This window comes from Egretta garzetta, unplaced genomic scaffold (assembly GCF_000687185.1).
Source record: "Egretta garzetta isolate BGI_Z169 unplaced genomic scaffold, ASM68718v1 scaffold20, whole genome shotgun sequence".
Classification (NCBI taxonomy): domain Eukaryota; kingdom Metazoa; phylum Chordata; class Aves; order Pelecaniformes; family Ardeidae; genus Egretta; species Egretta garzetta.
This window is the reverse complement of record NW_009258388.1, coordinates 772,865-798,360: the sequence shown is the minus strand read 5'-3', so window position 1 is coordinate 798,360 and position 25,496 is coordinate 772,865. Positions and strand designations below refer to the sequence as shown.

The 25,496-nt window shown below is 39.1% G+C and overlaps 1 protein-coding gene across 6 annotated transcripts in view; it reads left to right on the top strand.

Annotated features, from left to right (window-relative positions):
* The window catches only part of DLG2 (discs large MAGUK scaffold protein 2), a 698,848-nt gene that overhangs the window by 232,053 nt on the left and 441,299 nt on the right, over positions 1-25,496 (top strand). For all 6 annotated transcript variants that reach the window (XM_035897884.1, XM_035897901.1, XM_035897894.1 and 3 more), the window contains one exon: positions 20,312-20,365. In XM_035897884.1, coding sequence (XP_035753777.1) covers positions 20,312-20,365 — 54 coding nt within the window. The remainder of the gene's footprint in view (positions 1-20,311; positions 20,366-25,496) is intronic.

Here is a 25,496-nt window from a genome sequence, read left to right as displayed (position 1 = left end):
AGAAGCAATAGTCTAACCTGCAATTAGATTGACAGATTAGATCTTTTTTTTTAGTTCATGCTATTGTTTTTTCCATTTCTATGTGAAAGTAAAGAACAAGAAGAAAGATCCTTAAAAATGCCATCTGATATGTAAATTGCCAGGATTTTTAAAAAAAAAAAAAAAAGATATTTTCAAAGTTGAATATATCAAATGCACAGAAAATGTTACTCCTATAGCATCTATTTATAATTTTTTAATTTATCTTGAAAATTGGCAGAGAAGTGGAGGAAAGGAAATTATTTTTCTGTAGACATCTTGCACTCAGATTCAATCCACCAAAGGAGTTTGAAGGCCAAAGAAGTCAATTTTAATTGCTGCAATGACTGATCTTTAACTACTGCAGCACTAGTGGGAAAAGTTAGTGAAGTAAGATTTCAGTTGATCTGAAAGTATTATAAAGCAGCATTACTGCCTTTAATTATTGGATGCAAAAGTTCAGCCATAGTGAAGCAAGAGTTTTGGGCTGGAACTTAGTAATCACTACACTATTCTTACTTCCCTTTGATTGAAAATTTAATAACAACCACCAAAGCCCTTCAGACTTAAATAGCACACGCATTTCTGCATCCATAAATAAATACACCTGTATGTAAAATCACATGGCTATGTTGTTCTTATTCTTCTAATGTAAAATACTTATAAAGTGAACCACTCAGTTATTTGTTCTTAATGGATTAGAGGTTTCTAAGCAACCCATTGGCAAAACTCCACTAAAGCTTTATAGAAGTTCTTCTCTACTATAATTTATATTAAAAGTTAAACATTTTAATGTTTCATAAGAAAGCAGTAATCCAGTTGGAGAAATGTAAAAGGGTGAGGTACAGTTAAGTAATTTCTAAAATTCTCTGCTGGAGACATAGTGGGGTATTCCCAGCTGATCTGTTATATCAAATTATAAAAAGTAACCTCACTGGGTGAATTATTTAACATTTACTTGATTGATAGCAGTACTTGTTTTCGTAGAAATAAATATGTACTATAAATGGCATTACACATATAAGGCATAAAGGAAACTGGAATGCTATTTTTTTGCTATAAAACATATGGGGGTACCTGGGACAGTTGTGCCTTTGTGTATAAACTGTATGAGCTTTTATTTGATGTAGTCATGTCAGCTTTTGTGATACTTTGATCTTTATTCATTATGAGTTCTTTACTCATGTTTTGTTGTCACTGTCTTGACCTGAGAGGTATTATGTGTCTGTAGTGGTTTTTCAGAGATAGTGGAAAAGCTTTAGGTATCCTATAAGATTGGTTTTAAAATATGATGGAAAGTCACCTGAAATCTGCTTTAATTGGAGGTCTGGTAGATGGTATGGTAGATCAAGCTGTGGGGAGCTGGCCCCAGCTGGCAACCAAGCACCCACACTACCTCTTGGTCACTGCCCCTGCAGCAGGGCAGGGAAGAAAATAGAAAGAAAAGGAGCGAGAAAGCTCATGAACTGAAATACAAATAAGGAAGTTGCTCACCAATTACTGTCACAGGCAAAAGAGACTCAACTTGGGGAATTTAACTTTATTTATCGCCGATTAACATAAACATTTAATTCCTTGGTTGGGTATTGAGAAACAAAAAAGAGTTAGGGGAAAAAAACCCTCTCCTCCTGTTTTCCCAGGCTCAGCTTCACTCCAGACCCCTCTCTCCCCTCCCTGTTATCGCTGCAGGTTACACTCAGTCCCATCGGAGAGGTGACAGCTGGTGCAGGAGGTTGGGGTCAGGACGTAGCCGTTTCTCTCTGCTGCTCCGTCCTTCTCAGGCTTTTGTTCCACTGCTCCTTCCTTCTTACTCATTTCCTCCTCACCAGTGTGGCTCCCCCATGGCCACAGTCCCTCTGGGGAGTGCCTGCTTCGGCATGGGCTCATCCATCGGCTACTGTCCCTTTGGGGGTGTGCTTTCCCTGCCACGCGGTACATCCTACTGCTCTGCTCCTGTTGATCCCCCATCCTCTCCTCCTTGGCATTTTCTGTCCTCTATTAAATATGTTTTCACCGAGGTGCCACCACCTTGGCTGATGGGCTCAGCTGTGTCTGTCACGGTCTGTTTGGATCTCTCAAATTTACAGGACAAGGTACTCTGTACATTAAACTTTATTTTATGGGCTCATTATGAGATATAACAAGCAAACTAGCTGTAATCATTTTCACAATAAGGGATCCATTTTATGTCCTAAAAGATAACAGTTTAATCCTTAGCTATTCAAATTGATGAAGAATTGGCTAATTATTTATGATCCGACTTTTAAGTCTCCCACTTTTCTGAGAAACGAATGTTATTAATCATGTTGTGAGAAAATACAAACAACTGTACTGCGTGAAACCAAAGGTCCTTCAAGCCGTTATACTAAATAATGTACTGAATGCTTATGGAAGGAATTTTAAAGGAAAGGAAAATTACCTATTCCTTAGTATATACAGTTCACATATTTCGGTATTTCCACTAAATGAAGATGTTCATTTGGTCAAATAAGATATTTTCTGAAATATGCTTTGCAGGACTATTGCATTTTAGTTAATGCTGAAGGATTTTTGCAACATTTAAATCAGTGTAGAATTTTCTCATTAACCAAAGTAATAGTAGGTGCAGGGGTGGAGGGGAGAAGCAGCTCTCAATCTCCCTTTCCTCATCTCCACTCTGCAAAACTACACGGGTTTTGGTGCAAAGCCTTCTTTGGGTCTTTTCAGAAATTGGTTCACTCAGGGAAAAAAAAAAATACAGTTTTTACCCAAGGCTGTTTACTTTTTTTTCTTTGAAATTTTTTATATCAATTTTTTTAATAAAATGCTAATCAAAAATGTGCTTATGTTACATTGTGAAAGGCTTTCATGTTTTTTGAAATAAAATATTTTGCTTTAACCAGACAAAGCTTTAGGGATTTTTTAATGTTTCTTCTTTTTTTTTTTTTTTTTAATCAGCATTAGTTGCTAAACATTACTTGATTTTTCAAAGATTTTTGGTACTTCTGACATTGCTTTTCAGTTAACTTTGATCATGAGTATGTGGAATCCTAAAATGAATTGTTACTAGTGGACAAAAAGAAAAAGTTTAATACACAGGGAAGTACATACTGTTTAAGGCCACTTGTTTCCCATCCTTGTCCCTAGTGCTAGGTAGTTTTCAATCACTCTCCTCTCACCCCTTCTCCCTCTCCACAAATAATTACTTTCTACTTCCTTTTGGAAAGCCATTTTTATGAGAAGGTGAGAAATTGGAGAATATAAAAGTTATTTCCAGTACTTTATCCTTCATACCTGTTATTTCCATTTCACCCTGACTGCCTAGCAACTCTGACATTTGGATTTGCTTTAGAGCTTCTTTGGCAAAGGGTGACATCTAGTTCCAGAAAATCTGTGCAGTGGCAGTCTTTGTGTGAATCACCTGAGCTGACAGCCCACACGTACGCCGTACCCTCCTCCCAAAAAGATGTCATCATGAAAATCCTGACATCATTGAAATCTGCAAGAGTTCTATGGGCTCTGGCTTTTACCATGTGTAAAACAAACATGTCTGTCTACTGATGGATGGAAGTCTTGTCCTTTCTGCAGTATTCAAATGCCACCTGTAAGGGCAGGGAAAATAAACCAGAACAGGTAAAGAGAGATCTCAGCTGTACAACATCCCTTTGGCAATGGAGGCTGGAACAGCATCCTTTGGGAGAGATAAGAAATCATCCATTGCTATCCTGTGGTTGCTAGGGTATTTTTCTTGGATTTAGTCCTATTAAACAAATCTTTGCAGATTGATTCATAAGATTTGCCACCAAAAGTCCTTGCAACACTTCTCATGCTAATTCTGTACTCAGTACCTTTCAAATTTTCCCTCTTCTTGTGAATGTATTTTGGCTGTGATTTTAAGGGGGTCGGAGAGTTAGGTGCTTGCTGCAGTGGAATATAAATACAGGGAGATCGCCTGAGTTCCACTGAGGAAAATCAGCTGTGATCAGTTTAGTCCTGAGTAACACAAAGGGAACAGTTTAATTTTCACACAAGTATTTTCTCTTCTGAAGAGTGGAACACCATCTAGTTAGGCACTTGCACGATTATCCCAAAGTGAAACAGCTGTCTCGACTCTAATCTTGCCCTCCTATCCTTCCAATGAGGCTTTTTGATTAACTTCTTATTCTTAGGATAGCAATTTGTACCAAGAATCTAATTAAGAACTTTATGTAACACAGCCAAAGTCCTCCTTTTGCAAGTCTGTCTCACCTCAGTCCTACTAATCTTGCAGCTTTCAGTATGGAGCATTCTGAAATGTCTGATATTTCAAGCTATCTCTTCTGGTTGAAAACAATTTCAGCTATTGAGAGTCGGGAACAAGATTCATTTGATTCTTTTGTCCCGGTAAGGAAAACTGTTGAACTGAATGATCTCAGACCTCTGACCATAGGTCTTTGGTGTGTCTTAGTGATGAATGGGTGAGTGGGGAAGAACAGCCTTTCATAAAAGCTGGTGATTTCTGTGGAGAAAAAAATGCATAGTTCTATATATATGGAGTTAAAAGATAGTGCCAACATTTCTATTTTATCATTGCTTTAATGACAAAGAAAAGAGATAGCTACATTATATCTGATTCTTTTTTCCAGAAAATTATATAATTGAGATATAGATTTTAAATGAAGGAGTATTTGTCAACTGCATTTAATAATTAAAAATTGAACATATGGGAATTACTGCTTATCACCAAATGAGGTACAGTACTATGATATTGTATATAGTGTATAAAATAAAACAATTAATTTGACTGATCTCTTCTATCTTTACATCAATATGCTTTACTAATTTTAATCATATTTTACTTTCATATATTTTGAAAAGCATTTTACTTATATTAGTGGCGTATGCACTGGAAATATTTATTTTCCCATGTGCAGTGGCTGATGCCAGATGGTGGTTTTGGTGCCTAGGTTAGGTAAGCCAGACAGAGCACGCTGGAAAGGACAGAAAAGAGTATCTTGCTTTCTTCCATGTATCTTCATTTCATGTGAAATATAAATTTGGTGGGATATCTTTAAATGCAAATACACTAATATTGTGCAGAAGAGACACATATCCGAACTGTTAAGTATATTATCAACAAGCTGAAGAATTATTTAGGCACTAACTAGATCAGCTCAGTACTGAGCAAAGAAGTGAGCAAAACCAAGTGCCTTCAATACCAGACGGGCTGATAGCAAAAGGTGCTTGGATCCCTGTTTGTGTATGAGTAGAGAGCTTATATTATAATTGAAGAAGACATTTCAAAAAGTGTTACAAAGCATACAGTAGCGTGTGAAGGATGGGCTGATTTTAACTTTGGAGTCTCTTGATTTCTCCTTGTTACAGCTGCCCTAAAAAACCCTGGTGCCTCCCACAGACTCTGTGTTCTTCTTGCTGTAATATTTTCTATGTCATTTTTCTCCCATTCCTCTGAAGCACACGATGTTCCCATTTCTTGTCCTCCCAAGCAAACATTTATTTAGTATCAGGGTCAGGTCTGCAGTGGGGTTTTTATATGTTAGTGCTCAGAATCGGTGCACCTGCCTGTGAAGTTGGTTAGCTTTTGGAAAGGACCTTCAGATTAGGTGTTAATTTTCCCCAGACGTCCTATGGCGAAAGTCAGGATTTACAACAGGCTGAGAATGGTAAAGGAGATATTTCTGCCAGGCATCATGATTTGCTGGATGAGGGGGACGTGTCGAAAGTTTTCCATTTCCTTTGGAGGGTGGAATTGGTGCCTAAAAAGACAGGGTAGGAAGAGACTGGCTCTGTCCAATGGGTTCTTTGGTAAAGTCTGCCTCGTGTCTGAATGTCATTTGCATGAGAGAGATGCTGAGTTGTTTTTTGAGGTTGAGGCACTGTTGGACCGGCACAAAGGAAATCTAAGCTCCTAAAGCTGAATATTTTGAGGACTGCATTCCTAGAGTCCGACGCCTGTATTATACCAACATCCTGCCTTAAGCAGCCAGCTCCTTTTGCATTTCTAGATGCCGCGCTTAGTCCTTTTCCAGGTGTTGTCTCCTGTCACCTGATGTATAGAGAATAACTTCCACTGTTGATTCTTTGTCAGGAAATGTTTCCTTTTTCCTTCCTAAATGTAATCAAAGCTGGTTTCTGAAAGTCCTCTCCTGGAGCTTTTCCATTAAAAACAGAGAAACAAACCACCATCATATCAGACAGACATCCAGGAGCTGCTTATTATTATTGTTATTATTATTGCTATAGGAAGAGGCTGCCTTGACGTTATGAACTATTTAATGTTCCAGTGTTTTGGGGGATCATGTAAATGCATGAAAGTTTGTTGTGACATTTGAAGTTCCTCTAACTGATTTGCAACCCATCTTCTCCGTTTTGGTAGATCAGTGCTGACAGTTTCTAGGGTTTGTGTCTCTGTGCTTGTTACATTCATTGCTCAATATAGCGGCAGTGAGAGGTCAATCTTTTCTCTGTGTACAACGAAGGTTGTTTCATTTTGTGGGATAAGTGGCTTTTATTTATACACATTCACACAGTAAATCCAGAGAGCGCAGGACTCTCCTAGTCCTGTCCAGATCGCTGTTATTAATGTATATGAATAGTAGCATCCTAGATATTTGTGTCTTACACAGAAGAAAATATGTCTTGAAATTGGTAATTAAAAGAGATCCTATAATCTAAGAACGATTGTATTTCAAAGTGGTGCCTTGTGTTACTTTTTGTGACTGCCTCATCAGTAAAAATGCCCTCTTACTTGTTGCTAGATAGGTCACTGTTAAAATTTCCCCCATCTGTTTAAATTCAGTTTAAAATAATCTTTTTTTATTGTGTTTCTGCACCCTATTCTAGCCAAAACAACACTGTCTGGAAATGACAGAATTTTAAAATGTAGAGATGAGGAAAGACCTCACAGGTCATGTTACCCATCTGCCAGAATACGAGTACTGCCCACGGTACATATTTCAGTCCTTAGTCTAAGTTTATACAAAGAATTTTAGGTGATAGAGCTTCTTTCTCTCCTCTAGGGAGATTATAGTATAGTTTGATGAAATTGCCACACGGTTGTATCAGTGCATAAAACCTGCTTGCCTGTCCTTGGCAAGAAATGGAAAAATATTCCCACGCTGAAAACCAGACAAGTATAGTTGTCCTGATTTGAAGTGTTTTTCAGCATCATTCATAACACCAAAGAATTTTTTTTTTTCAAATTTCTTCTTTTTGGTTTTAGTCTAACTTCTTAAGCCTGCCTTTTTAGAATTAATCTAATTTTGTCAGGTTCACAAGGATGCTCTTTCCTTGATTATTTCTTGACAGGAATTGCTTTCGGGTTCTTTTTTCTGAGCCTATAATTTCAATTTCAATGAGGTGTGTTTTTAAGGTCCTGTACGAGTTCTTTGAAAGACTGTCAGTTCTGCTGTACCCTCCAGTCACATTGTTTGTGTTTCTCAGACTTACAGTGGCCCCAGGCGTTTTCTTTACTTAAGCGATGACATATAGTAGACCTGCTTTTAATAGCACCCTTACTATTCATCTCGAGTTCAGTCCCTTTACATGGTTTCATTATTCTATAGATCTGTGGTGCCATGCTGCGTTGATTTTGTGTTTTGAAGTTTTGTTGTTAAATGTTATTTCTAAGAATTAAGAGGTTGACAGCAATAGCATCTTAATAGACTATATGTTAGCAGAAGAAATGTAGCTTTCCTTCTCTGTGGAAAGCTCCTCTATGAACAATAATCAGTTGTTTCTTTATGTGTTTCTACTTCTACACAATAACTTAACTTTACTTGTGGCTGCAGTACTGCTTCCACTTACGCTGTTACCTCAAATCAGCATTTTCTTTTACAACCAAAGACGTTGTTCTTTTAGTTTCTTCTACTGTTGTGGTCTTACTTCCAATATATGGTTTCTGGATTTATCAGAAAATAGGATGAACATATAGAAGATACTGAGCAAATATCTGTACTACAGTGAAATTTCGAAGAGGTGCATTGCAGGCAAAGCAGACTTGACTCGGAGAATTTAACTTTACTGCCAATTAATATAAACATTTTATTATTGAGTTAAGCATTGAGAAACAAAGAAGATAAACAGTTAAACTAACACTTAGGAAAAACACCTCTTTCCCAAGCTCAGCTTCACTCCAGCCCCCTCTCCTGCCCCTGTTACCATCTCTGGTCAAACTCAGTCCCTCCGGTGAGGCAAGGGTGGCACGGGGGGTTGGAGCTGGGGTCAGGCCTTGGCAGTTTCACTCCGCTGCTCCTTGTTCCTCACTCTTTTCTTCCATTGTTCATTCCTTCTTACTTGTTTCTTCTGCTCCAGCATGGGCCCTCCATGGGCTGCAGTCCCTTCAGGGTGTTACCTGCTCCACCATGGAGTCCCAGAGGCACAAATAACTTCTTCTGATCACTCCAGAGGTTCCACCAGCTTCACTGATGGCCTCAGCCATACCCTGCAGCGGGTCAGGTCTGGAGCCAGCTGTGTCTGCCATGGGGCAGCCCCCACCTCTCCTCATGGAGGCCCCCCCCTAAAGCCCTCCTGCTACCAAAACCTCACTGTTTGTGCCCAGTACAAGGTGGAAGGCAGGTATGATATGAGCTTCATGCTTCAGCAGGGTGCATTCCTTAAAAGGGGCACTCGAATGTAGCAGGCTAAGGTATAACAAGATACAAAGACTATAAATAGGACTTTTTTTTTCTTCCTCTGTGCAAATTTTTAAAGTATGAAGGACATTGGTCCTATAAACTAAAAGGGAACAGCCTGTGTGTATTTCTACCATCTATTGATCTAAACCAAATTGTATCATCCTAAAGGGAAGGTTCTCTTTTCTCAGTCAAACCTGATGGTATGACATGGGTTCATGAGGAGAGTCCCTGCTAAGCTTGGCAGCCTGTGATGCTCCTGCTGGGAGATGCAATCTGTAAAAATATGGAAAAGTGGCAGTTTTAGCAGGCAGCGTCCTGCATGTCACCCACAGAGCACCCAGTCTCTCAGGCAGAAGGACCTCAGTGAGAAACCTGAGATTAAAAAAGGTTGGCAAGCTCTATAATGCAATACTAAATAGTTGTAATTTATGTAACAGTGCATCTCTATTGAGAAACGCATTTTATGCCACATGAGGCAAAACTTGCAAAATGCCTGACTTGCTCTGGACCCCAGATAGCATCACTTTATACACCGATGTTTCTTATCTTTTGAAAGAATGTACTGCGAGGGCAGTTGCCCTGCAATGATTTAGGGTTTGCAACAAGCTGTCGGCAAGTGATATATTTGGAATTATTTTGTTAATTTTATTCATCACATAGTGATTCTGGGGCATGAAGGGACATTCTGGGACATCAATTAAAACTTTTCCAGAGGACATTAAATTAGAAGTTTGTTTCTACTGACACAAAAATCAAAACCCTCCTTGCTAGAGCACAGCCCAATTTAACTTTGAGTTTGTTGCAGGTAATTCAAAATTGAGTTTAATTCTTTAGATTCTGACTAAATACTGTTAAATACACATTCATTAAATGAAACCATTTGTCAAAATAGCTTTGCTCCTATATGTACTTAGCCAGAATCAGTGAGCTAAGCTGATGTATTTTATGGACCATGGCAACCCCCAGCTCTTCTCCTGGCAACTTCAGTACTGAAACGGGATCGATGCTGATTTTGCTACTTGTGTTATACCTGAGAACCTTTCTAAAACTCTAAAGATGCTTCCTTCTGTATTTCTTATTCTTTCCTCTCTATGGAGAGTTTTAGCTGTAACACCAGTAAGTCTTGCTCTCTTCTTCTCTTGCCAAGCAGAGGTTAAGTGCTCTTTGAGACTGATGCCATGATTTTAGTGCTCAAAGTAATTGATTAATTCCTGAAAGCAGGTGTTTGGTTCTTTGGATTTTATGTTCTGATAAACCTCTTGAACAGATGATGAATTCTGTTAAAGTAATTTCCTATTTTGCATTTAGTTTTACATTCACTTCTATTTGTTGTCTTCATCTGTGTTGTAATTTTTAGTCTGTTTGTTTCTGTGGTTTTGAGGCTGGTTATAAAAGTCACACAAGAATAAATGTTACACTCCACCTGCAGGTACTTCAGGCTGTAAAAAGGCAAGAGAGTCAGATACTGGATACCTGCTTTGTGGGCTTGCTGTACCATGATTTTCAAAGTAAAAAGTCATTCTGTGAGCGATGCAGCCTTCACTTTTGAAGAGAAAGGAGGGATAGAATGGCTGTGGTTTTGCTTTGGTTTCATTTTCCTCTCTCTGGAAGGAGTTTTATCTTTGTGCACATTAAGGCTGAATCATGCACTTGTAGCACGCAGCTGGGTCAAACTGGATGCCCCAAAACTGGGTGCATGCTTTTGCCCCGGTCTGTGTTTGAGTGTATGTGTATACATGTATTTTAGTCTGGAGAAGAGGAGGCTGAGGGGAGCCCTTACCGCCCTCTACAACTGCCTGACAGGAGGGTGTAGTGAGGTGGGGGTCGGTCTCTGCTCCCTGGTAACAGGCGATAGGACAAGGGGAAATGGCCTCAAGTTGCACCAGGGCAGGTTTAGGTTAGACATTAGGAAAAATTCCTTCATCAAAAGGGTTGTCAAGCACTGGAACAGGCTGCCCAGGGAAGTGGAGGGGTCCCCATCCCTGGAGGTATTTAAAAGCCAGGCAGACGAGGTGCTTAGAGACATGGTTTAGTGGTGGACCTGGCAGGGTTAGGGTAGCAGTTGGACTCGATGATCCTAAAGGTCTTTTCCAACCTAAATGATTCTGTGATTCTATGATTCTACGTGCATGTGCGTATTTGTATGTGGACAGGGTTTTGCGTGTATACATACGTACACACGCACACACTTGGCTGTTTCGGTAGAATGCTAAAACCTGGTTGCAACAAAAAAGTATTTTTATATAAATGTATGAAGTAGTCTACACTCCCAAGGAATGCAATAAATTAATGTACTTTCATCTTAAAAGTACTTGACAGCTGTTTGAGATTATTGTCCTGCTCTTCTGAAGTTTACATTGTTTTATAAAAAATCTGCACCATTCCATGGTTAATAAAGCTAATGATTAGGCAAACTGTAGAAAAGTTAAATCATTCATGTTTAAGAAAAAATGGGAATGCTCAAGTCAATGAAACTGCTGTTGTTAACAAGGCTGTTGATAACGTAACCATTTTGCGTTACAATTTGGGGTTTTTTTCCTGAATTTTTAATTTCTGCATATTTAGCTAATGTGCTTTAAAAATAAGATACAAAACAATCCAAAAGCAGAATATTAATTTGTTTAATTGGTTCTAAATTATTTTTGCCTATTACTGCTTTCATGAACCTACTGGCTAAATGCAGGCATGCTCTATAAATCCTGCCAGGAGAAAAGCAAAACTAATATTGAGCAGAAAACATATTAGCTTAAATTTTGTCTCTATTAAAGCAGATCAATGTTTTACCATTAACTTCAGTTGTGCAGGGACTTTCACCCAGAAATTTTTAGGTGTGATAGATGTAGCAGAATGTCATTCAGATGTTTAAAATGGAAGATGTAACCTGTTTTGGTACTTTCATAGTATAAAACAAGTTAGCTTAGCTCTTAGGTTTTCAGTAGCATCGCTCTATAATGTTTTATTTTTGCTGTATATCTTTCCAGTAATATTGCAGTGGCAAGATTTTTAAAATATTTCATCTTTTTATAAAATTGTTATGAATGACATAAAATCTGAAAAAAAAAGTCTACATATCAGATATAAGAGTTTTGAAGATAATACACTTATAAAAAGACTGTATGGAATGTCTTTTTATTTTTGTTCTCGATTCTAAAGTTTCTTTATCCAGACTTAAGAACGTACCAGAAACTGGCATTGCCTGGGTTGGTTAAAGCTGTTATTTTCTTAAGAGATATGCCGTGACACAGCTTCTGGGGAAAGTTCTGAAGCATGGTGGCGATCAGATCAGAGATCAGAGGAAGGATCTATCTAATAAATGAATGTTGTGGCCCATTCACTTTCAAAAGGCCATGAACACGTGCTGATGCAGTGTCTCTAAAATTGGGATTTCAGCCTCAATTTCCATTCAAAGGTAGCGCACTGGTGTAAGACACTTTGCATCAATCCCTTTTGTGACTCAGTGGAGATGTGATAATGGGACCTCTGTGTGAGTCTTACTATGGCATTTGGCATCCTAGAATGAGACAGATGGATCCACCCTGTCAAGTGATAGGAAGGTTATCACCTCAGAATTTAATGGGTAATAACATTTAGTTGAATAATATCTTCCCTGGAAATTCAGAGGTGCCATAATTATCCCTCATTCTCTATAAAGCTTTTCCCATTGACATTTCTGTGTCCTTCACTGGATCTGATATGGGGCAAAAAATTACGCTTAAATTAATCATTGCTAATCCAAACTGCTAACAGGCAGTATCAGTTCAGGTGAAACTTCAACTACTGTAAAGTAGGTGCTTTCTTGCCACCCCAGCCTGTGGATCCACACAGAAATGTTATCTTTTCCTTAGGTCTAAATTTTCTTTTGTTTAAATAATGCATCAGCTAATGCAACTTTAAATAGGAAATTATTCCTACAGATTAAGTAAAAACCAATGCAAAACCCCAAGTCCCAAAATAAGACCACCTACTTTGAAAGGTATTATTTACCTTTAAATTAAATGGCTTTATATGAGGTTGCATTATATATGTAGGGAATTTATTTCTGGAGGCATTTTTCTTCTATTCTTGACACCTGCAGTCTGCAAAGATGCTTATGACTTTCTGTTTTATGTCTCCAAGTGGAGGTAGGATTCTTGGCTGAAAAGTCACTGTTTAGATGTTCAAAGAGGCTCCCAATCTTTTATATTTTCTGTTTAATAACAAGCACATTTTTCCTCCTCCTTAGTCTTACAGTTTGTAATTCAGTGGTAAATATGACGAAAGGTGCTCTGTGTTTTAACATCTAAATTATCATTTAGTCTTTCCCACCATTGTGTGTCAATGTAAAAATATTCCTTGCAATTGTGAAAGGAAACATTTGAAAATATGAAATGAATTTAAACTAATTCAACATTACCTTCTTAAGGCCTCAAGCAGTCTGACATGTTATAGCTGAGAGATGCAGCGTGCCCCTCACTACAAGAAAGATGTGTTGCTGGAGCATGTCCAGAGGAGAGCAACAAAACTGGTGAGGGGTCTGGAGCACAAGGCTTATGAGGAGCGGCTGAGGGAACTGGGGGTGTTCAGCCTGGAGAAGAGGAGGCTGAGGGGAGACCTTATTGTCCTCTACAGCTGCCTGACAGGAGGGGGTAGTAAGGTGGGGGTCGGCCTCTTCTCCCTGGTAATGGGTGATGGGAAGTGGTCTGAAGTTACGCCAGGGCAGGTTTAGGCTAGACATTAGGAAAAATTTCATCACTGAAAGATCTCTCAAGCACTGGAACAGGGTGCCCAGGGAAATGGTGGAATCCCTATCCCTGGAGGTATTCAAAAGACAGATACATGAGGTGCTTAGGGACATGGTTTAGTGGTGGGATGGCAGGGTTAGGTTAACGGTTGGACTTGGTGATCTTAAAGGTCTTTCCCAACCTAAATGATTCTATGATTCTATTCATGTACCAATACAGGGGCTGCTCTACTTTGTATTATTAAGACAGAGAATGTTAACATTTTGAAGTGAAATAAAACTGCAAGTGGATATCCAGGAGACTGTTTTAGAATTTAGGGCTGGCTACCTGCAAATATGAGCCCTTAATTCTGACTGACAGTCCACAGAGTCAGGTGTCTGCAAAAGATGGTAATAAGCCACTGACAACTCAATTTTAAATGGTAATACATACACTGTTTATTACTCTAAATTTCACCACCTCCTTATTTTGAGGTTACTTAAATGTAATAATGTAGATAATGATGGTGATTCCTTAACAGGAAAACAAGCAGTTGAGAGTTCTGAGTCAAATTAAAATCACAGCTAGGAATAAGTATAGGTGGATAGTTTCAAAACGATCACATATTTGGTTTGGTATTTTCTGGTTAAGAACTAACGTGCTGTGCTCATTATTTATAAAATAGGCTTATAATTTTTATAAATTACCATATACCTGTGCAAGTAGTTTCATGATCTGGTGTTGAATACAGCACTGCATAGTGGGAATTGTTAAAACAAGGAGTTATGAATGCTCCAAAAAGAAGGAAATTCAATACGATATGGATAGTCTATAAAGCTGTGAACACTGTAAGTAAAACCAGTCAACCAGCGTAATGCTGGCACTCATGATAGAGTGAAAGTTCATCTTCTCTGAGAGGTATGAGTCATGTCATATATACCAGAGTAAATGCTCATGAACTAGACCGCGTGCTTTTTTGTTCTCTTTCTACTGGCTTTGAGTGCTTTCACTGTACCTTGCTTTAAAGTTGTGCTTTTGATGGCAAAGCAACTATCATAGAATCATAGAATCATAGAATCATAGAATGTTTTGGGTTGGAAGGGGTCCCTAGAGGTCATCTAGTCCAACCCCCCGGCAGTGAGCAGGGACACCCCTAACTAGATCAGGTTCCTCAGAGCCCCGTCCAACCTGGCCTTGAATGTTTCCAGGGATGGGGCCTCCACCACCTCTCTGGGCAACCTGTTCCAGTGTTTTACCACCCTCACCGGAAAGAATTTCTTCCTTAGATCCAGTCTAAACCTACACTGTTTTACTTTAAAACCATCATCCCTTGTCCTGTCACAGCTGGCCCTACTGAAAAGATTTTCCCCCTCTTTCCTATAGGCTCCCTTTAGGTACTGAAAGGCCGCAATCAGGTCTCCCCGCAGCCTTCTTTTTTCCAGGCTGAACACCCCCAAATCTCTCAGCCTGTCCTCATAGGAGAGGTGCTCCAGCCCTCGGATCATTTTTGTGGCCCTCCTCTGGCCCCACTCCAACAGTTCCATGTCCTTCTTGTGCTGAGGGCTCCAGAGCTGGACGCAGTGCTCTAGGTGAGGTCTCACCAGAGCAGAGTAGAGGGGCAGAATCACCTCCCTCGACCTGCTGGCCATGCTTCTCTTGATGCAGCCCAGAGTATGGTTGGCCTTCTAGACAGTCTGACTCGCTGCAAGCAGAACAAGCTCATCTATATTTGTGGAACTAAAGCCCATTGTGCTCAAGTCCTTTAAAAAAAAAAAAAGGAAGAAAAAAAAATCTTCCTTCTTTTTTTTTCCCCCAAAGCTATTCAAGTTTTGTCCCAGCTATGCCAATCTGTCACTGCAGCTGTCAGCGTGATGCCTTCCCTTCAAAGCGCAGGCAGCTCAGCTGAAAGCACTGCTTCCAGTCAAGGGCAGGAGAAAGGGCTGCACAGGGAGCAGTGGTTCTAAGCTGACAGCCCACATGGTACATTGTCAGCATAATATAATGCTAAATGTATAGGTAAGGATTAGGGCAGAAAGGAAAGTGTATGAGGAATGGGGAAAACAGGATCACTCCATTCACTGCACTCAGAAAAATTCCCTCTTTTAGTCATTGGTTTGGGTTCATTTTGCAGCTGCAGAATTGTGAATATGTTCACGAAGGTCTCTTCCCATCTTTAAAGCCTGATTGCAAATCTGGGACCCCTCTGTATTCTACCTGACTCAAGAAAGGGCCATCTCTTTCATGAACTAATTACTACTGATTGGAATTCATGCTTCAAGTTAGGCAATCAGACATGCAAAATTTTAAAACTCCCTACATATAGATAATGTAGTTCTTGCCAACTATCATCTCCCTTAAAGCTTTGACCAAATTAAGCAAGTTTTGCTAGAGTTGTTTTATAGTTGGGAAAAGCTAGGTAAAGAGTAATTAAATGTCTTGTTTAAGACTACAGAGCAGGTCCAAGGGCAGAGTTAGGAATAAAGTTGTTATCTTTGTCGTTCAGAAAACCACTGCTGCTTCTCACCCGGTCTCAAACTTAGTTTCTATATGTGCGGGTATATAGAGTGTGACAAATAAGAGGCAGTGCTGTCTCAAAGACACAGTAGGCAGAGATTCTCAAGAGAATCTAGCAATTTTTTTGCATGCTTTGTTAATTTATGCACAATTGGAAGCATTCTTGATGGGCTGATGAACAGCTATGATGGATTTGTCAGTGTTCTCTACTAAAAGTGCGCAGATATCTGGGTATCTTTTTTGAGAATTTGGTGAATCAGTGCATGTGACGTGTTTTTAAGTCAGAAGAGACATCATCCTGGAAGGTAAAATCCTTCTGACTCCCTGTTGCTATTGATCTTCTCTTGACCTACCCCTTGAGTAACTTCACTGTGATTTCAGGACTATTTTGATGCTGTTGTGTACTCCATAGCTAGCACTGTATTTAGGGCTCTCTCCAGCGGTTACAAACTGTCTTCTCAACTCTGCATGATTAAAGCCTCCTACTTTTCTTTAAAACATGAGCTAGAAACAGGACACAACTAATAGAATCAGCTCCATTTCCAGCACTTAAATGCAATGTCGTAGCTCAGAATATCAGCGTTCTTCAAATTACCATATGTCAGAGAGACTGAAGCAAAATGTTTGTATTAAATCATTTTTCCCACTTAAAAAAAAAAAAACCAACAACAAAAACCCAAACAAAAAAGCCAAAAGAACACCCCAAATCACCACACAGTCTCTCTGTCCCACACATGCACGTGCACAGACAAGAACAGGAGGAACAGCAGAGGAAAATGCACTGATAATATTAGTTGTGAGTGAATGGCTTTAGTCACTATATCCGCATGAAACTATTGCTCTGTGAATTTTCTCATGCCCATCTGCCTGATCGGGATGAATACACCTCAGTAAGAGAAAATCATCAGTTTGATAGTTGGAGTTCAACTCTGCCAATCAGTAAAGAATACAGTAAGCACTGTGTTAAAATGAACCTTGAAAGGTATTCTTGCTTGAAAGCCAATTCTTTACAGGCTCTGTAGGAAGGCAAGGCAGGGAAGGATCACACTATTTAAAGGAGCGGCTTAAATGACTTTTGCTGTGGAAGGGGTGACGGGCCAAGTGAAAACCTGGGGGGGTCAAGATTAGGTAGGATGTTAACAAATGGAAACATCCTGGTGGATGCCTCTGGGAAGCCTTGTCAAGGCTCATGAAGAACAGAGGGAGGTGATTACAAAGAGGCAGATCAATTTAAAAAGGGTAAATTGTGCCTTGCCAACCTGACAGCTTTCTGTGATGAGATGACTAGCTCTGTGGATGAGGGGAAATCAGTAGGTGTCATTTGCCTTGATTTTAGAAAGGCTTTCAGCACAAATTCTCAGCCTTGTAGCCAAATGAGAGAGGCAGTGAATGGATGGATATATGAGAAGCTGAGGGGGGCACTGGCTAGACCACCAGACCCAAAGGGACTACCCTTTGGGTAATTCAAAGTCCAGTAACTGATGGCAAGTTACGTGTGGTGTTTCTACAGAGTGGATACTGGTGCTAATGCTGTTTAACATCTTCATTAATAACCAGAATTATTAGAGTGCACTGTCAGCAAGGTTTTAGATAACACCAGATTGGGCAGAGCAAATGATACATTGGACAGTTACCCCTCAGAAGAGTCTCAAAAGGCAGGAGAAATGGGATGAGAGGAACCTCACAAAGTTCAATCACAACAGGCAGGCGTTCCTGCACCAGGACAGAATAAAAGATGCAGCAGTCCCAGCCAGGCACAGTCCAGCTACGGAGCAGCTTTGCAGAATGGAGAATAAGTTGCACATGAGTAGCCACGTGCCCTTGCTCAGGGGCAAGGCTAACAGCAAACAGGGCTGCGCTAATAACAACCCAGGCAGCAGCCTGAGGGACATCTACTCATCACTTGTGAGAGTCCATCAGGAGTACTGTGCCCAGTACTACGTTTCCCAATATGCCAAAGTGTGTTGGGTGGAGGATAACCAAGATGGTGGCGCATAGAACAGTGAGTGGGTCTGGTGCACAGAACATGCAAGAAAAGGCTGGGAAAGCTCAGTTTGCTCAGCCTGGAGAAGAGGCGGCTGTGGGAAGAATCTAATCGTTGACTTGAACCATCTAAGAGGTGGTTAGAGAGGAGACAAAGCCAAACCCCTCTCAGAGGTGCACAGAAGTATGAGGCAACAGACACAAGCTGCATTAAGAGAAATTCTGGTTAGATATAAAAGAAAACTCTTCTCGGTGAGGGTGGTTTAGCACTGGAATAGGGATCCAGCGAGGCTGTGAAAGTTCTTCTGAAAGCAACTACAGCTGATAGTGTGAAGGATGTGCAGGTTCTGCTTGTGCTTGTTAGAGAAAGTAAAGGAGTAACTGAGTTTTCAAAAGAAATTCCAAGTCCCCTAAATATTATTTTTTATAGTGCTCCACAATTCCTAGTTTCTGATTGAGAAATCTCTTTAGTTTTACTTCAGGATAATCTGATACGGATATAAGGCTTGGGTCCTTAATGGGTTAGAAGCAATGGGTGATAGTATGAGAATGCTTTGGAAAATGACTTCTGAGAGATGTTTGTTATCTTAATAGATATTGGGTTTTAAAGCAGTGGAAAGATGCTTTCATTCTGAAGATTGCAAATCTTGTTTATATTTGGTACTAGACCTTCTCACAGTATATGCAAATAAAAAGATAAAATCAATAAAAGGAAAAATTTGGTAGAGACAACAGAATGCTGTAAAAAACCCCAGTCTTTTTCTTCCGGTAGCAAAGGTAGCAGTCTTTAAGTGTATATAGCTAAATATTCATGTAAATACAAACTATGGTTCTAAAACCAGAAATCCTTTGTTTAACCTTCACTGATAATACAGTTATAAATAATTCCATATGCCTAAAGCTAAAAATATTATAATCAAATGGCCTTCAGCTTTTATCTGTCACTCCAAAGTGTCCAATGTTACAGGGCACAATGGGAATAAATTGGAATGTGTGTTTAATATCTTTTCAGATGCTAAGCATTTTAATATTAAACTGTACCTTAGTATGATAATTGATATATGCCTTGGAATGTATACACACTGAATTGTATGTATTTCAGTTTGGGTTTTTTATTCACAGGTTACACAGTTGTATAGAAATAAAGGCATTAATCATCAATAGCTGTTGTGCAGTAAGATACAATTTCTCTGAACACAGAATTATCTTACAATAACTACACCAAAATTGGAAAGAAACTGTGACATTCTCAAAGCATTTGAATTGCTGCACTAATGTTACATTCTAAATTCGGGTTGTGTTACTTAGGTTTTGAAATCCTGCCATGAATATTTGACAATAGAAATATGATCAGTGTTTTCAGTAGCGCTGTGATCATCCCTGCCATGCACAAAGAGACTCAGCAGTCTGTATAACTTTAAAGTTGTTCACTGGCCAATACACAATGTAGATAAATAGAACAAATGAGCTGCTACGCTAAGCATTAGTACGTTCATCAGCCCTATACAATGCCCAAAGAGTCTTTGCTGACCAAGCAGGCATCAGTCAGGCAGAGAAGGGGTGCTCTCCATCACTTTTTGTACTACATGGACTGCATGTTGATCCCTCTCCTCCTGAGTCCATCAGCTATTAACAATTCCATCTCAACAGCCCTGCCTCTGTCGGACATTTTGCTTATGGTGCATGGCTCTACTCTACACTTCCTCACGGCTCTGTAGTTTTCTCCGGAGTCTGAGCCAAGATTATGCATCTGGGTCGAATCAGAGCTCAGCATTGGGTCACCACCACTGAACCCCAGTGTGGGAGGAGGAAGAGGTTAGGGAGTTTCAGGTGGCTGGAAATGAGCCTGGGTATGGGTTTCACCAGTAAACTAAAGATCAGGTTGGGCAGCTTTACAGATTCACAAATATTCTTAAACTAGGTCTATATTTCAAACTGAACATCGGCTGAGTGCATATGAACCATGCAGAATATGTAGCTGTGACATAAATATCATAGTATACATGCATGTACATATACTACATACTGGTAAGCCGTGTAAACATAAAAGTTGAGGTTTATCCTCTGTAAAGATCAGTTGATCATCTTGGTTTTGCCCAAACACAAAAAGTGGACTTGTAAGGTAAGGGAAGCTGAAACCCTCATCCCCAAGGTCCCCTAACTGTAAATTGAATACATCATGTTTCTTATAGTTCTACTAAGAAATGAATGACTGGTTATTATGCATTCAGGATGTGATCCAAAGCCTAATGAAACTGAAAAGAAAGACTACAGTGAGCTCTGATTTGGAGGCTGAGAATATATTTCTTTCATCCTTAATTGATTGAACAGGACCCAAAGTTATGTACTGTTGTATGATGTGAATTCAAGGGGAAGACTGGCTTTTAGACTTTTAATTTAGTGTATCTTTATGGGCATTTTGATACCAATGAATTTCATATTTTAAAATTTCTTTTCTCTTTTTTTTTTCCCCCTTTTCAGGCAAGCCCTGCCCCTATAATTGTCAACACAGACACCTTGGACACAATCCCTTATGTAAGTATTAATTATTACAATAATATATAGAATTTGTTTATTTTCACATGGAAATTCTGTTCAGTATTTCAAAGAAGTTATAAACAAATCTTACAATTAATCATGTCTTTTACGGTTGCACAGTTAATTCTGTTCTAGAAGAAGAAATCAGGAATGATAATTGCACTCGGGTGAATTATAGCATATTATACACATAGTTTGTAGTTTAGACTTCAACACATTAAATGTAACTTACTAAAACTAGCCTTTCTTTGAAAAACCTGTGATTTCATTAAGCCTTTGCCTTGCCAGAAATATAAAGTATGAATATTTCCTTTTAGAGCAGTGTGCGTCCTCCTAGCTTATTACGAAGATATCTAGATGCACACTGTAATATTAAAATGGTTCAAACAGTTCTTCATTTGTTTATCTATACTCCTTTTGTAGATGAAAGCTGTTCACGATAAATAACAGCAGAAACTGGATGACTTCATGTTTTCTTATTCATGTCTGTTCATTTTTATGACTTCTAGAAAAAACGATTTTACCCTGAAATAAATGCATGTTTTTATTAGAGTTTAAAAGATCTGCCTGTCTACAAGCATTTGTTATCATTTTCAATTTAGGCTGTAAAAGCAACTATAGTTGAAGATAAAGGACACAAAGACAAAGTGAATATATAATAAAGAGGGTAACAGGCTTAAATGATTGGAGGCAAGAAAAGCAGTAGTATGAAGCTAGCCAGCCAGTATCTAATCTTTCTCCTTGCATGCTCTTAGTTATATTTTGAAAGCGCCTAATTAATGTCTCTCATCTGTCGTGCTTTGTCCACATCTGTTTCTTATGATACCAACGCATAAGCCTAATTATTTATTGACCTACACCAGTCCTATTGCTGGGTTCTGTCTTTTAGAAGACTACTGATGAGGAAGTTTAATAGGGCTTCTCCTGGCCAGCTTGTTTGTTTCTGACAATTCATAAAACTTAGAAATTATTGTGCAGAACACATGTAAAGATCACAGCCAAGAGCAATTTAGAAGAATGACACTGCTGTAAAACAGAAAAGAACTAAATCCCTTGTTGGGAATTTCAACCATTGGGAAGGGTGGAAAAGTTAAATAAAATTTCTTTGTTCATTTGCATTCAGCTTTTTTAAAAGGCTTCCTATCATTTCTAAGTCTTAGTTTTCCTTCCTAACATCAGAACCATCTGCTCTGTTCTCACTTTCAATAGGTCTGGCTTTTCTTCTGTTTTAATGAGACATTTTACACTTAGTGTTCTCTAGGTCTACCAAGAGGGACGTTGAGAGCCCCAGTTCTCATTTCCAGCTCTGGACCTGTGCCCAGGATACTCTGCAGCTACGGTGTTAGAATTCCTAAATACAGATGCAATTACACTGGTGACAAGGTGTTCAATCAATATGATTTATTCCCATAACACAGTCTATCAATACTTATACACTTTTATACCACTTTTATACTACTGTTCCTTTCTCTTAAAATAAAGAAAGGACAAATGACCAAATGCATTCAGGAGAAATATTGACAGTAGACTGAAAAGTGCCTGTGGGCTGTTTCAGTCTCCAACACATGATGTGAACTAGATAAATAAACAGAAGGTGCTTGTTGTAAAAATAGACAATTCTGAATTACTCACCTTGCTCTTACCCGGTGCATGGGAAGAGTTATGTCCCTTAGATGGGGGACTGGCGTGGTTTAACCCCAGCTGGCAACTCAGCCCCACACAGCCGCTCGCTCACTCCACCCGCAGTGGGGTGGAGGAAAGAATTGGAAGGGTAAAAGTGAGAAAACTCATGGGTTGAGATAAAGATGGTGTAATAAATAAGGCAAAGCAAAACAGGGAATTCATTCACTACTTCCCAAGGGCAGGCAGGTGTTCAGCCTTCTCCAGGAAAGCAGGGCTCCGTCATGTGTAACGGTGACTTGGGAAAGTGAAACACCATAACTCTGAACGACGACTCCTTCCTTTTTTCTTCCCCCAGCCTTAGATGCTAAGCATGACGTCATATGTTGTGGAATACAAGCAAAAGCTACACGTGCAGGCAAAGCAAAATAAGGAATTAATTTATTACTTCCTCTCGGCAGGCAGATGTTTAGCCATTTTGCTGGAAGGCTTCATCACATGTAGCAGTTACTTGGGAAGACAAACAGCATAACCATGGAAGGTCCTTTCCCTGAGCTTTTAGTGCTGAGCATGATGTCATATCGTATGGAATATCCCTTAGGTCAGTTGGGGTCAGCTGTCCTGGCTGGGTCTCCTCCCAATCCTTTACCAACCCCCAGTCAACTTGCTGTTGGGGGAGGAAGGCAAAATGGGAAGGAGAGAAAGCCTTGATGCCGTGCAAGCTCAGTTCAGCAATAAACAAAATCCTGGTATGTTATCAATGTTGTTTCAGCCATAAATCAAAGCATAACATCATATGGGCTACCATGAATAAAATTAACTCCATCCCTGCCAGACCTAGCCATAGCCTATAGTAGTGGGGGGGGCCTATAACACAGCCTGTAACACTGCAGGGTGTTAGTGGGGCTTTGCCTCTCAAATATTTGGAAAGGCAGCAGAAAATCTTCCAAAAACGGGATGAGCCAAGTGTATGGTAACACAGCCATCGTTATGTCCTTTACCTTACAGGAAATATGATTTAGCAGATATGCCCTAAAATATTTTTTCAGACAGGTCAGTTCAGAGAGAGAACAGAAAGCTAGATTTAATTATTGTTTTGAACCTCGAGCATGAGTCTAACACCTGCCTTTTCAGCACTGTCAGCACTTCCAGACATGCCTGGAGGAAGACTGTAAATGCCTAGGGACATCTCTGGTGAATGTTTAAGTATCCTTACAGTAAGATAGCCGGTTATGAAAGCTTCTGAAAGGAATCATTCTTCTTTCGTTACCATGAAAAACCGTCTAACACTACAGGGACAAATTATTTTATGGATCAGAGAAGTCAAGTTCCGTTACAATATTTTCTGTCCAAAGCTGAAAGCAGCCATGATGTAAGTGGGCACGGAGCAGGCAATCCTCTCTCATAACTGTAGCCTGTCTAAAACACCCACAAGTGCCAATCTTCAGGGCAAGATCCATCTTAGAACCCTGCTATTCAGCTCCTGCTGTGGAGTCTCAAAGCACATTTGGAGTCCAGGAAGCCGCCTATGGGAGGAACAGGCAGAAATTTTTAGATTTTACCAATTGGACCCTGTTCTCTACAGTCGCATTATTTTTCCAAAATCTTGTTTTTCTCTAGTCCTAGATGCTTGCCCTTTTACTCTTTCATTTGAATGTTCATTCCACAAATCTGCCTACCATTTCGAAATTAAATTAAAATTAAATTGCAAGAGGATATATTTGCAAGTGATACATCTCATGAAAATTTTTCACATATTAGTTTTTGATTTCTGACTGTTGGGGTTTTTTAAGATGCTTTTCATGACAGATGGTTAATGTTGTCCACTCATGTTTTTGCAAAACAATGCTGCTTTAAAAAAAAAAAAACAAACCTATATTTTTTCTTTTATTAAAATCTAATTTTTCTTAAATAACTAGAATTTTCCCTGTATTTGCTATAACAAAGTTAAGTGATCCATTTTATGCCATGTAAAAATTCTTTTCAAATTTTAACCGCTGGAATAAGCATAAATTTGCAAATTTTGGTGAATCAAGATGGTCTTACTTTTCTCTGACATTACTAGTGACAACGGATAGTGGGATAGATCCCTAAATAAGGTCAGGCTATGTTTAGTGTTGTTACAAACCAGATGGAGTCTTCTCATGATTTTGTTTAGCTGTTGGCTCAGCAGTACGAGAAACCTGTCTCATGGTTTTGTTTTAAGCAATGTACCTTCAATGCATTTCAATATCAGCTCTGTTCATCCTCTCTGCCATCTTCCTTCAAAAATTCCTGAGTGTTTGCAGAGGGAGAGGGCCTTACAGCAATGAGAAGCCTTCACAAAAGGTTTTCAAATATAATGTCCAGCAGAGACATTTCCTTTTTACAGTTGGTATACGACTGGTAAACTGCGTGATTTGTCTCATTAATATTCTAATGATTAAATTAATGTAATTAAACCTTTGATGCTGTTGACATTCTTCAAACCTTTCAACTCAATAGTTTGGAAAAAAAAAATCATCCTGTGGGGGACTGTTTTTCATCAGTATGCTTTTCTTAAATCAGATAAAAGGCCTTATTCTATTATACTGTATATTATTCCTTATAATTTGGGCCTGCAGCAAATAACAGCAGAAACAGTTAATTAGCTTTGTTTCTAGGTTCAGTGGCTTGAAAACTTTGACTTACCAAGCTTTGGACGTGGGAATAAATTTGATAGGAAGCTTCGATGGTACAAACCGAATTATTCTGTGGCATTTTAAGCACAATTAAACATTTGTGGGAGTTTGTTTGTTCTCTATTCTTTGGCTGTAAATTTTAGATCTCTTTGTATAATGAGAAACATTAATTTAATAACACATGAATCATCTCAGTTTCTTTGTTGCACAGAATAAGCCTTATTTATTTCTTCTTTTAGTTTCCAAAATGCTGTATAGTTAAGTTAAAAGTAACTATAAGGTTGGCTCTGCTGCATCACTTTCAGAAATTGATGGGAACCTTCCCATTTATTTTATGATGAAATTTCAGTTTCCTTTCATCTTAACTAAACATTAACATAAGTTCACTCAAGTACCATGGTTGTTCCCTTCCTCCCTCTACCTTGCCTCAGTGATAAGATCAAAGGAATATGGACTTTATTCTCCATTTGGACCCAATGAATTCCTTGTATTTCTTCAGTCTCCCATTGTTCTTCCAAATTATGACTATTATTGGTTTTGTTATTATTATTTTTACTATTATTATTGCAATTGATTATTGCTATTATTTTATTACTGGTTTGCTTTGCTAATTGTGCCGCCTATGCTGAGTTCCATGCAGATACACTCGAGTTGTTTCCTAGATAACTGATTTTCTGACTACTTCGGTTATCTTTTCGTACGCTGTAATCAAAGCTTTGGATTGTTTTACACATGCCTGAGTGTGGCTACACAGATGGTTGCGTGGTTGTTTTGGTGCATCCCTGCTTAGGGACACCGAGAGCTCAGCCCCTTTCTGGAGCGGGGCAGTTGCCGTGTGACAGCTTCCA